This window comes from Amborella trichopoda, chromosome 9 (genome assembly GCF_054954075.1).
Source record: "Amborella trichopoda isolate Santa Cruz 75 chromosome 9, AtrichopodaSantaCruz75HAP2 v2.0, whole genome shotgun sequence".
Lineage (NCBI taxonomy): Eukaryota > Viridiplantae > Streptophyta > Magnoliopsida > Amborellales > Amborellaceae > Amborella > Amborella trichopoda.
In genome coordinates this window covers 48,409,767-48,423,590 of record NC_142344.1, presented here as the reverse complement: position 1 = coordinate 48,423,590, position 13,824 = coordinate 48,409,767, and the positions used below count along the sequence as shown (strand labels likewise).

At 35.2% G+C, this 13,824-nt stretch overlaps 1 protein-coding gene across 1 annotated transcript; it reads left to right on the top strand.

The window, feature by feature from the left end:
- The first annotated feature begins 7,721 nt into the window (after positions 1-7,721).
- LOC18428136 (uncharacterized) lies at positions 7,722-12,014 on the top strand. Its single transcript, XM_020663550.2, has 7 exons — positions 7,722-8,656; positions 8,812-9,906; positions 9,999-10,010; positions 10,236-10,372; positions 11,537-11,553; positions 11,781-11,858; positions 11,946-12,014. The coding sequence occupies exons 1-7, from the start codon at positions 7,722-7,724 to the stop codon at positions 12,012-12,014; spliced, it is 2,343 nt and encodes a 780-aa protein (XP_020519209.1).
- The last annotated feature ends 1,810 nt before the right edge of the window (positions 12,015-13,824 follow it).

Here is a 13,824-nt window from a genome sequence, read left to right as displayed (position 1 = left end):
ACTAGTTTAGGAGGCTTCATGTGATAGTTTGGTAGCCATGCAGGGGGTGCTCTTGCTTATATATATATATATATATATATATATATATATATATATATATATATAGGAAAACTCAATTTACTCCCTTTCCTCTCAACTTTACCCTAAGCAAGCAAGAGTTTGTTCGCCCCTCGTCCCCTTCCTCGTTGTCTCTGATCTCACACGGTGAAACACGCAATGGGTTGATGATATCGCACTGACAAGCAATGATTTGAGGTCTTAATCTAGAAACTAGAGAGAGAAAGCAAAGGCATCTGGTTCTTTCCAATCTCTCTAGAGAGGGAGTATTTGGATGTTCAAGAAAGCAGCTGGGATATGGAAGCAAGCTCTAAGCCATCTTTTTATTGACGCCTGCTTCTTACCAGTCTCTCTCTTGAGAGATTTCAATTTCCAAGAAACAGCTAGGGATATGGGAGGTTGATGTTTGATCATTTTTAATTCGTTCTCTTCTGATTTATGATTGGGGAATTTTTATTGTGTTTTACATGTAAAATTTTTAGTGGTTTTTTCTCTGTTTTACAAGAATTCCCTGATGAATGAATTAGGCTAAATTTGATGATAATGAAATTGAATTTATGGGAAAGCATGATGTTGCAATTTAGTACAGGGCTGGCAATTATTTTGGCCTTATTCAATTATACAATTAATTAAATTTTTAATTTTTGAATTTTGTATCATAGACACAAGCAGTAATACTCATGGAAAACTGTTATGTAGAACCTCAAAGGATCACTATACTGAGGTATGAGGTATTTGATAATGGAGTATAATCCACTAAATTGGAGTAATATATATTGGAAAGTTGGTTACCTTCTTTGATAATTTTAATTTTCTCTTTGTAAGGCTGCCTATACCAATTCATCTGTTAGTTGCTCCTTCATTACTAATTCTTGTGGTTTTAGCAGGATAAGTTAACCAGTTCTTCCTTTTTTTTCTTTTAATATTGAATTTTTTTTTTTACTAACAAGGAATATTGTGTTCCATGGCAATTACCTCATGTGTCTGAATGTAAACTTGATAAACCAAAAAATAATAATTTTCACACACTGATCCAGGATTTGAGAAATCCATAAATTTGCCCCAACATATGGTGATTGTCATTTTCTTAACATATAGAAGAAGAAGATGAATGCTTGGGAAAATTGTTCAACATGATCCTTGGTCTATTATGGATGATCTAAATAGTAAATTAATACAACTGCCAATACAAATTCTTAATGGATTAAACCGGTTAATTAACCGGTCTCCAAGTTGATAACTTCCAGGTGGTACCAACACAAGTTTCTCAGCTCCCTCTAAATTCTAGAAAAATTACAAAACTCAGTATTTTCTACTATAAGAAGAAAGATCATCTAGTTTCTCAAGGAGAAGGAATTTCCGGGTTCTAAATACAGCCAATTTCCAATTGTCAAACGAGCCCTATAGGTGCCATTTTGAATATTGTTAATAGCTTGCACCAAGAGGAAGTATATATTTCATCCAGTATGTTCGAGTTCATCCTTGTTGTTCCTGGGGGAAGTGCTGGGGGCCATCCTATGAAAGTTATTTTGTAATATTTGAAAAGGGATGTTGAACTTAGTTGGCATGATTCTTGTTAATAATGATGGTTGCCATTTTCTTTAGATGCATGGAACCTTTCTTTTCTTTTCAGTGCATCTGTAGTCACAGCTTACACCTTATATCATCCCCCACCATTATTTAATTTAATAAAGTGAACCAAACTTATGATCTAAACCATCCAATTTTTTAAAACATATTATAATTTGAATGTCTTAAAAAAATCATCTTAATTGGATGGACGTCGATATCAAATAATCTATATTGCAATAGAACGATTAAAAGTTGGTATTAATTCAGATTTTGGGAGATATTTTACCAATGGGTTCCAAACATAAGAAACTGGGTACACAAGTATTCCACACATGTGAACCAAACTTGGGAAAAATAGGATTGGAAAATTCTTGCACACGGGACTGTTCACATATGAGAACTGTTTTTCAGATGAAAACTGTTACGCATGAACCAAACGAGCTCTAAATAGGTTACACACAAATTCTAGACATGTGAATCAAATGTGGGAAAACAATAAGATTAAATAACTCTTTCATAGCAAACTGTTTATATAGGAAAACTGTTTTACATGTGATTATTTTGTACAAACAAATCAAGCCTTTAAAGGCCGTGCGTTACAGTTTGTTGTTTGGTCATGCCTTGAAGTTGAGATGCTGGAAGTGCGCACTCCTCATAAATTTGGAGTGGGGCCTTCTATCCCTTCCAAAAAACCTAACCTCTCTTTCTCTCTCTTCTTCCTCTCTCTCTCTGTGTGCTCACTCTTCTCTCATCCTCCCTGAACTTGGCCCTAGTGCTCTCTCTTTCTCAATACCACTGCAGATCATCTCTAAGTTACAGACCCACACGTCAATCTCTCTGTGAAGCCCTAACTTTCGAATTAGCCATCACAGCTGATCGTAAGGTGCGGCTGATTTGGTTTGAGACCAATGCTTCCTTTTTTGCATGAATTTACATTTTTGTGTTTGTGGTTAATGTAAGTGTTTTTTATTTTTAGCATGTAGATGCTCTTTAATAAGCCAAATATTGGAAGTTTATAAATTTTGAAGCGAAAGGAATAAAATTTTTATCATAAATGGAATGGATGATGATATACACTTATAATGGGTTTCTTTACTGTGAATGTTGAACTATTGTCAATATATTTTACCATACATATATATATATATATATATATATATATATATATATATATATATATATATATATATATATATATATATTGACCATTATTTGCAGTCATCTTACTCTTACAAGTGAAATTGTGCACCGGGATTGCCTTGTTATATACGTTATGAATGCACATATTATTCTAATGCTTCAAATTATTTAGTTTACATTGCTATTTACAGTAAGTAATTGAAAATTTTTTATGTCCAGGAAGTGATTTGTTCACCAGATATTATGGAAAAAGCTATTTGATAATTAGTTTAAATAAAATGATGGTGATACTGTACCCCCTTTGGAGAAAGGATGATATTTTGTCTTTATTGTCTATTTAGACTCTGCCCTGTTCTAATTGTGTCTGTACTCAACTTCTTGTTAGTTTCATTTACTTCATTGGGTTAGGTTTCAATTTCTTTTTCATCTATAAAATCCTATATTTGGGGACTATGCCCACTAGATACAAAAAGCCATGTAAGAAGAAAAGTTGTTGGATCTACTCGACAAAGGTTGCATCCATCTTAAAAATCTTGTTCAATCCAAGTTCTTCTACACTTACCACACCAAGCCACAGAAGCAGGATGGGTGCGTTGTTCTCGTTGAATGCATCTTTGTGGGGGTGTCAATTTAGTTCTTTGGTCTACGTAACTAACATAGTTCATATGCATGTTGCTGGACTTTGAGCCAATTATGGTGTCTACAGAAGTCATTCTTTGGATAGAATGGTTCACAATAATGTAAGATAGGAAGCTGCATTGTAAGGCAAACCAGAGTGGCAATTTTATGCTTTGATGGGTCTTCCATGGGATCTTCGGTATTTATGCTTCATTCACTTTTTTTTTTTTATTCATGCTTTATAAAAAATCCTTGACAAATCCCTTTTTTTTTTTTTTTCCCTATACATGCTTAATGCAATTTTTCTGCACAAGATCCCCAAAGAAGGATGTCACATTCATGATTGCCTCCTGTATATTAACCTTGCAATTAATTCTTTAGTATCTTCACTATGTAGGGTCAGATTCACTTTACTAGTTTAGGAGGCTTCATGTGATAGTTTGGTAGCCATGCAGGGGGTGCTCTTGCTTATATATATATATATATATATATATATATATATATATATATATATATATATATATATATATATATATATATATATATATATAGAGGAAAACTCAATTACAAAGGTTTTTAGGATCTCTTAATTATATTGCGGATTATTACAAAAACTCTGGCGGCAGACTGCATACCCCTTTTTCATCAGCCGCCAGATGTTTTGCGAACTAAATTCCATATCAAACCCTTGAGTTTTAAGGTTTAATGTTAGGACCTTTAAAAGGTTGGGATCAATTAAAGAAACTGAGAAATTGGGATTTTTCAGTTCAAGATTTCTTAGTTTCTTTAACGAATTTTTTCGAAGTCTTTGTAAAAGGGGTTTGCAGTCAGCCGCCAGATTTTTGTAATAATCCACAATATAATTGAGGGATCCAAAAAACCTTTGTAATTGAGTTTTATCTTTGATTTCATCAGGAAATTTGTCAGTAAATTACAAAACTCTGTCGATAAGAGTTATAGTACCTGGGGAAATATTATGTCCTATAAATCAAATATTAGTTTGAAAAAGCTTAATCTTTTTGGCTGAGACTACCAAACCTGCTTGCATAATAATTTTATGGAAAAGATGCAAGTGTTTCCAATGTTGCTCTATAGATTCAGAGAATATCAGTACATCATCGATATAAACTATTGTAAAAATCGTGTATGGATTAAAAATTTCATTTATAATATTTTGAAATTCGAAAGGAGCATTTTTTAGCCGAAAAGGCATTACGTTCCATTCATAATGTCCAAACGGTGCTGTGAATGCAGTTTTATACTTGTCTTTTTTTGCGATCTGGATTTGCCAGTATCCTAATTTCATATCAAATTTGGAGAAAACCGTAGTTTTGAATAATCTGTTCAGTAAATCCCGTTTATTAAGGATTGGATACTGAATCCATCTCAATGCTATGTTTAATGGTTTATAATTGATTACTAACCTTGGAACTCCTCTTTCTAGTTCTGCCGCTTTTTCTACATAAAAGGCTGGGCAGCTCCAAGGAGAGTATGACTTTCTTATAAGATTTTTCTCCAATAAATCTTATATTTCCTTTTTACAGATATCCAAAAGTCTGCTATTTATCTGGATTGGTCTAGATTTTGTCGGAATAAGTCTTTCATCAAAATTTGTTTGGCAATTCTACCATATGTTGTTTTCTATTCCAAAAAGCATTAGGAATATCAGCGCAAACTTCTTTTTCAAACTTATCTTGAAATATTTTAATTTCATTTTGAATATTAGGAGATTTTAGTTTTTTCTCTATTATTTTATAATTTATCTCTTCTTTGAGGGAGAATAAAAACTTTTCTTTATTTTTTAGTTGATTCTGAACCTGATTTATTTCTTTTACTTTTGGTTTGTCAATACATTCGAATTTTACTTTATGACCATCAATTTTAGATTTTATATCGGAATGATCCAATAGCTTTATTGGATATAAGAGGTTAAAAAACGGTGTCCCAAGTATGACCGCTTGGGATAACCCTTTTACCATTATATATGGTAATATAAAGCAGGTTCTATTGTTGCAGACAGCTGCATCTGAATGTTTATAATTGATCATCATTCTTTTGCCATTAGCAGTATTCAATATTTGTGCCGTTTTGTCAAAATATTTAGAAGGTACATGACCTTCATTAATGCAATTCAAATCGGCACTTGAGTCAATTAAGGCGATAGTCTGGAAGTTGAATTCTTTGTTTTGCAACAATTGTAACATAAGTATGCCATTTTTGAGATATAACCTTATCAACTAGATTGACATATGTCACGGTTTTCAGATTTTTTTCAGAAATATGATTATTTTCAGGGATGTTAATCTCTTCAAATTTCATCCATTAATGGGATAACAGGTTCATTCCTCTTGTTTGAGGGGTCTGTTCAATTCTTAATCTAATCTGTTTTATTTCTTGTTTAATATTATTTACTTCATATTTCAATTCTTCTATATGTGTGTATATATATATATATATATATATATATATATACTTAAAAACACCTATAGGTGATTTTGAATAGTGTTTTGCGCCACCACGAACAAGCTATGCCCATGGCAGTTTCTGCATGTTTTTTTACCACCACGAACATGCTATGTCTGTGACGGGGTACCACCACGGACATGCTAGGTCCGTGGCGATCTTAATCCTCGCCGTCCAAAAAAATCGGATAGCGGCGAGTTTATGGGCAAAAACACTGTTGATTTTCGCTCAAAAAATAGTGTAAATCAAGAAAATCCATAAACACTTGAAAATTGACGGTTCTAATAGTGTATTACAAGATGCACTATTTCCAAGATTTGAAGTGCATTTCTTTTTACGTCCATGATCTCAAGGTCGAGATGATCAGATTTAATGGTTTTTCGGCATCGAAACTTCTTCAAGTGAATTTTTGAGGTGCACCTTAATTTGATTGCTTAGGCCCTCAACCTTATATAAACGTTTTCTATATATATATATATGGAAGCCATTACGCAACGCCTATGAGCGAAAATCAACAGTGTTTTTGCCCATAAACTTGCCGCTGTCCGATTTGAGCGAAAATCTAAGCAAAAACACTGTTGATTTCATATTACTGAAATTACATCTTTTGACACTATTTGAACGTGCGCCTCTTTGATTTATTAGGGCCTCAGCGTTATACAATCCACACCCTATATATATATATATATATATATATATATATATATATATATATATATATATATATATATATATATATATATATATATATATATATATATATATATATATATATTACATAAGCTAACTGTCAATGGAGAGCCCTTTTAGAATGTGAGTCGTTGCTTAGATTTAGCTTTTTTTCATTTGGATCAAGATATGGATTGGGATATTTATTAGTAGTAGATGTGTAAATATGCATATTTATCTTGTTTGACTCTATGACATTTTTATTATTGAAGTGATATTACCCTATTAAATACAAATACTTTAAGGTATGAATTAAACTAGCTAATTACCAGGTCTCCAGGTTTGAAACCTTCCAGGTGGTGGCAAACACAAGTATCCAGACTCCCTCAAATTTCCAGATAAGTTATCAAACACATTATTTTTCTAGTACAAGGAGCTAGGTAATCTAGCTTTTGAGGGAGTCCGAACAAGGGGCTAGGTCATCTAGCTTTTGAGGGAGTCCGAACTTCCAGCTTCTAGAGAACTGCCTACTTCTAATTGTCGAACAGGCCGAGAGTGAAATTAGTGAAAAGCCCTACTTAATGAAAATTTCTATGGCCCAAGAACGCTCGAGGATGTGCACTGATTCTCTCAAGCACCATTCTTTCTCCAGGTACTCTGTCCATCTTCTCCGTGGACTGTCTCTCTTTCTTACCTTTGTTTTTAACGTTCTCTCTCTCCATATCCTTTTCCTTTTGGGTTTACAATGCAAAAGTTCATGCTTTTATGAGATTTTTTATGGCCAAGCTACCTGATCGAGTTTCTCTTCAAGTTTTATTATTTATTCACCTTTTAAGATTCCCCATTTACCTTCCCTTATTTCTCTTGCAGATTCATGGAGTATTTTGTGTAATGTCTGATGGATACTTTGGGTGTTATACTGGGTTTACTTTTTATTAGAACCGGAGAAAGGTTTCACTGGCTTTTCTTTGGCAGCAAAACAAGAGGAAATATTTAATGAGTTTTCTTCTAAGAGAGATGATTACTAGCTTGTCTTTCTCTAGCAGCAAAAGGAGAGAAAAATTTAATGGGTTCTCTTTAATTTCGCAATAGAATAGAAGATGAGAGAAGATTCACTGGTATTGTTTTCTTTGAAGCAGAGGAGAGAGAAACGAGAGAATCCCTAGATATAGACTCGGTTTGCTCTTCTATTTTCAGGTGCCATGGACTTCTCAGAGGAATGGAAATCTCAGTTTTCTGTAGGCTCGGTCTTCCCTTGCCCCCGCCTCATCACCGGCGAATCTGCTCACTCCCTTGGCCCCCTCTGCTTTTCACCAATCAACCTTGCAACCCACTTTCTATCGCTAGCAAACACTCCAGTTTGCTATTCTCCTCCACCAACAGCCCAAGACGTCTTTTCCACCGCTGATTGTTTCTATAGACGATCAGATGATGACTTCATTCCTTTCCCTCTTAGCTTCTCCACCACCAAAAGTGCAGTCGGAAAACATTCTTCACGCCATTTTTCTGGTAACCCCCTCCATCTTCTCACTTGTCGCAACGGTGAAAGTCTCATTCTTTTCCCATCTGGAGAGAATTCTGATCCGCTTACTTGTGTAGTAGGCAGGAGAGAGAGAGACAATGGTGGTGGTTTTTCCCTCCTCAAGGATAGTGTTTTCCTTCTTTCTCCAAGTTTCAAGAATCGAATAATTCGGGTCTCTGTGATCTCAACGGCAGGCTGTGCCTCTTCCTCTGAAGTATGCGATCAATTTACAGAGGGTTTTGTTCTACTTTGTTCTCATTATGAGGTTCATCAGCTTAGAGTTGGTGTTAGGAATTCGACACCATTATCACAGAATTTAGCATCAGCCACCTTTAAAAATCAGGTGGCCCATGCTTGTTGGAGTCCATATTTGCTTGAAGAGAGTGCAGTATTGTTGGTTAATGGGGAACTGAGATTATATGACTTAAATTATTGTGTTGGGGTCAAGAATTTGCCTGTGAAATTTAAGGGAGAGTTGGTTTCGAAGAATTTGGGGAGTTTGATTTCAAGAGAGTCTGACAACGATTGGTTTTGTTGTAAATTTGGATGGCATCCTAGGGTTTTGATTGTTACTTCTAAAACCACGGTTTGGATGGTTGATTTTAGGACAAGAAGGTAAAGGTTACAGTTTTAGCAAAGATCGAATTATGCGATTCTGTCAAGCACCATTTCATAGAGAGTGATATATTTCAAGCTTTTTGCAAAGCCAGTTTTGATGGTTTCCTGTTCTCGATGGCTACTAAATACTATCTGTTACTGTTTGACACTAGGAAGCCATTAGATCCTGTATTGCAATGGGATCATCATCTGAATCATGTGCGTTACATTAATATGTATAGATTATCAGATCTAAGACCATCTAATGGAAAACTTAATTGGGCTTCAGATTCAGGTTACGTTATTTTGGTGGGTTCTTTTCGAAATTGTGAATTTAGCCTTTTTTGTTATGGGCCTCATCCTATAGTTGATTTGAAGCCAGGTTGGACCTCTGATAGTGGTTCTTTATATGCTTGGGGTCTTCCATCTGAGATCGCTTTGGTTTCACAGGATTGTTGTTGTGTTGATTGTGAATTGGAAGAAGAATTCAGGACAGATTCATATACGCTGCAAAAGTGTGAGAAGGGTTTGGGTTTTTGTGTACGTAGTGAGCCATGTTCAGAGAGATATGAAGATGATTGTACAAGTGGTTTCTTTATGATTAGGCTGACATGTAATGGGATCTTTGAAACATTGAAATACCAGGCTTTGTGGGATTTCTCTTGTGTAAAGTCCAGTTGTAAACCGGTTCAGGTACAATGCAAGACTACATTTCCTTCACATGTGGAACCAGAAGACATCGATCATCTCAAATTGCTGCACAAAAAGTTTGATTACTTCTTGGGATACTTTAGTGGTGGTCCAACTCTTGCTGAAGTTTTGAATTCGAGACTAGAAGAAACTTCAAGTAGAGGATCAATGCATTGTAACAATGTTGAAAGTACAGAAGCTGCAAAGGAGTTAATATTGGAGGCATGGAAAGCTTCCGGACAGGTGGAGTTTGGCTCACTTCCCTCGATGGACTATGTTCTTGGTGACATAAATACTCCTAGCAGTGCTCATGAAATTATATCTAAGAGAATGTGGACTGGTCTAAATTTGTGTTATGTGGAGTTGGCATTTGTGAGGAATTCAGATTTGAATCACACAGGTCTTGACTTCTTGGCCATTCCTAGCTCCTCTTCCACTCAACTGCCACCGTTTCCATTTCGTGTACCGTCGAAAATTTATGGGAGATCACACTCCAAGGCCACTAAGAAGTGTGATCAAGTTGGTCCTCCCACCGAGAAGGGTGATGTAATTGATCTAGTGCCTCCCCATCTAGTTGGGCCAGTGCTCCCCCTTCCCCTTTTGCTAGCTTTTCAGATCATTGATAAAGGAAGAGCATCTTTTGTTCCTGAGATTAATTGATTGTCTGCAGATGCGAAAATAGGTAATCAATGTCAAGAACTCATCAGTTTAGCCAAGAGTTCGAAACTGCCGAAATCTCGTCCTAGACCTGAAGTGCCTTATGCTGTCTCTCTCTGATGATTATGATGTATGGACTGAGTCCCAAGACCCCGAAGAAGAGGCAGGCACTTATTTCTGCATGAGACCCAGGCAAATAATTTGGATCCTGAGAAGTCACCCCTTGAAAACCTTTCTTTTGGGAAATCAGAATTGTTAATTACAAAGACAACATATTTGATATTTTTATTACTGCATTGCATAAGAAAAATTGTGATCCTAGAGGTGAAGAGAAACTAGATGCATCAGAACTCTTTGACGAGCTAAGCCCTGTGAAGCTGAATTTTGGTGGATATAGAGTCAAAGTTGAATCAAAAGAGATGGAAATATTTAAATGCTTGAAGAAAAGATATAGAGTCAAAGGAAGGTTTCAAGCCATACCAATATTATTTGTTACCGAAGATGGAGAAAGGCGGAGAGTAAAAGATGGAGAAAGAAGATGGATGGTGACCATTTCGTAGTATGTATCTCAACTTTGAATTGGCTTTTTTCATCTGGTTTGGATTTGGTTGTTTTCTCTTTGGACTTTATTTCTTGATGTGACACTGACATTAGGTCTTAATGAGGGTGTGATATGGGCGTTTCATGTGTCAAATGCACTTTGAATTCCCTTTTTGGTGAATGGGTCCCCTCCCTATGTTGTCCCCCTCTATTCGTTTTGAATAACTGGTTTATACATAGAATTTCCTTTTCGACACAAGTGACCTTCGGTTTTGTGCTCTCCTTTCTTATGCAACATTATTCTCATGTCTTGTGATGAATTCTTCCTTTGATGTATGATGTGTGGATCCTATTTATTGATATTAGAAAATAGTTTGTGTTCTTCTTAGATTAAGGCAAAGAATAAAACGAACAAGGAACTGTATTTATTTTTTAAAGAATATATTATATTATTAATTGGAATACCTTTTTTTTTTTGGGTGCTTTGTGGTAGATAATCTGGGATCTTAATCCAAGGCCACAACGACCCATATTATTTCATCAACATCATTAGAGCCATTGACCAACTATTTACGGTTGGCTAAAAATTTCACTGTGACCCCTGTTACTTGTGATTAGTAAATATTTCACTCCTATGAGTTTGCATAGAAATAGCTTAAACACAGGTCTTATAAAAGGAGTGGAATTGCAATGAAGATTCTTTGAATTGGAAGTACAATTTTGCTATGTGGATTTTTGATTGACGAGTTCCCAAAGTCTATTTATTATGAGAGTAAGTAATGACATTTAGGAGTGGCTCAGTAACAGAACTAGAGTGCAAGTAACTTGGAATTCCAAGTTGCAACTGACAATAAATTAATGAAAGTTTTATGCAAAGTCTGGGGGTCTGTTCATTTGTTTTATGTTCTTTCTTTGTCATTATATCGTTTTCCTTTCATTTTAATTAGGCTCTGAAACATTTTATTTGCTCGAGTAAAATTCATCTTGTGACTATAAATTCAAGAATTGAAGACTCTAGAGAATTAAATGTAATTAAAACTTTTATTTTTTGAAACTCTATTTACGTGTGTATCTTTGGGAGTACAAATTTTCTGAGTCTTGAGGTTGCAATTATGAGGCTAGGATTGTGGGTCATTGAGCAAAACTGTCCATTTTGGCACCTCTGAGGTTTCTTAACTTCCATTTTTCTTGGGATGTTGCTTAATTTTTTTTGTTTTTCCACGTTGGTTCATTAACTAAACACTGTTAAATGCAGGAATCGTTTGATTTCATTGTAATTAGAGGCTATGGTGGTGGGTCTATGAGCGTAATTGTCGATTTTGGCACCTCTAAGGTTCTTAACTTCCATTTTTCTGTGATATTGCTTACAAAATTTTGTTCTTTTAATGTGGATTCATTAAATAAACTCTATTAAATCCAGGAATTGTTTGATTTTATTGCTTGTGGTTTAAGATTTGTCCAAACTGAAAATGCAGTGTTACATTCTTGATGTGATTAAATTTCATTCATTTTAAAGTTATTGGAAAGAGTAATTTAAAGTGTCAGATTCAGTCTAGATGGTTTCATCATCATCGTCTGAGCTTTATTTGGGGTTGGCTACATGAATCTTCTTCCGCCATTCTATTTTATCAAGGGTCATACCCTTAATCAAACTGTAAGTCATCATATCTTTTCTCATTACATCCATTCATATTCTTTAGCGCCTTCCCCTTGCTCTCCTATGGGGCGTTTGATAACGGTGAATGTGTGATAAAGTCCCCAACTTTCTCCTATACTATAGCTTTCCCTAGTTTGGGAACAACAAAAAGGTGGAAAGTTGGAACCACCACATTCCCCAAAACACTATTTCACTGGGGAAAGTTGCGGGACATTAGTACCCCGCTTAGCAACTTTCACGAAAAGTTAACGAGCAAAAAGTTGTAACATGGAAAAACTCATCGGGGCTATAAAGTCCAAATATCATTCACGCAGGGGACCCTTGGTTAACTCACCTCTTTGAGAAGAAAAAACTCACCACCCTCTGAGAAGAAAAATTCCTAGCAACTCAACCATCCATCTTTCTAACCCTTTCTCACTCAAAACCCTAGCAACTCAACCATCCATTGCCACTCACCCCAACAAAGCTCAACCCTCAACCAACTCCTGTCCTCCTCGCCGTAGTAGGTCTGTTCCCCTCATCGCCCCCGTTGTTGCAAGCTAAGCGCTTAGAGAAAGCTACAACAAGTCTTTTTTTAATTTTTTTATTATTTAGAGCTCAAAAACGTTAATCCAAGATCTAAATGAGATTTTATTTTTGATTTAGGTTCCTTTTTTTTTTTTATTAAGCTCAAACAAGATTAACCCCAAGTCTATAGAGAGCTTTGTTTCTTTTTTTTTCTTGGTTATGCACAAAGAAGACCCCCATATTCACTGAGTTTATTTATTTATTATTTATGTTTTATTTTTCTAGTTTGTCACATAAATTTTGATGTGCGTTTTCTTTTTATTGAGAATTACATTTTTGGGGCTCGAGAGTTTGATTAATTTGATTTTGTTTATATAATGTAAAATGTTTTGGCCTGTAGGTGTTTGATTAATTGATCATTATTGCTATCGTTGTTGATGTTGTTTTTGTGGTGTCATTGAACTAATTTTCATTTGGTTTTATGAGTTAATAATCTAAGTATTCTTTTATTCTTTTTATTTTATTTATTGCTGAGAGTTTATTTAGGAGGTTGTATTATGCAACAGGATTTGATATCTATAAAACTGGGTTCTATGCTATTGTTATTTGCTTACAGAATTTTTGGGGTTTTCTATTATTTGGTTTTTGTACTCATTGGGCTGAAATTTATGGAGGAATTCCTTTGCAAAATGAGATATTCTTGGGTTTTTCCAGTTACTTTTATCTGAGGTTTAATTTAATTGTGCTCTTGTTGAAATGGCATTATCTCTCATTGGGTAATAGAAAGCCGTGAAATGGTAAATTTTAACTGTGTTTACTTCATGTGACAAGATCATTCAGTGTTTTGAGATTAGTATATTTAGCTATACATTTTATTGATGTCGTCATTGTTTCAAAAAGGAGACTGCCCAGCGCCTAGCGGCCGCCTAAGACTTGTGCCCTACCCAGGGACGGAATTACGGCTCCTTGAGGGTATTTTTGGGTCATTTTTTTAATACTAAAGGGGCAAAATTGTGGATTTTAGGTTCATTTAAAACCTAAAACCCATTGGAGGCTATTTTAGAGAGAGAAAACCCAAAAAAAAAATATTTCTATTGGGCCGCCCAGGTTCTGGGCGCTCGCCTAGGCACTGGGC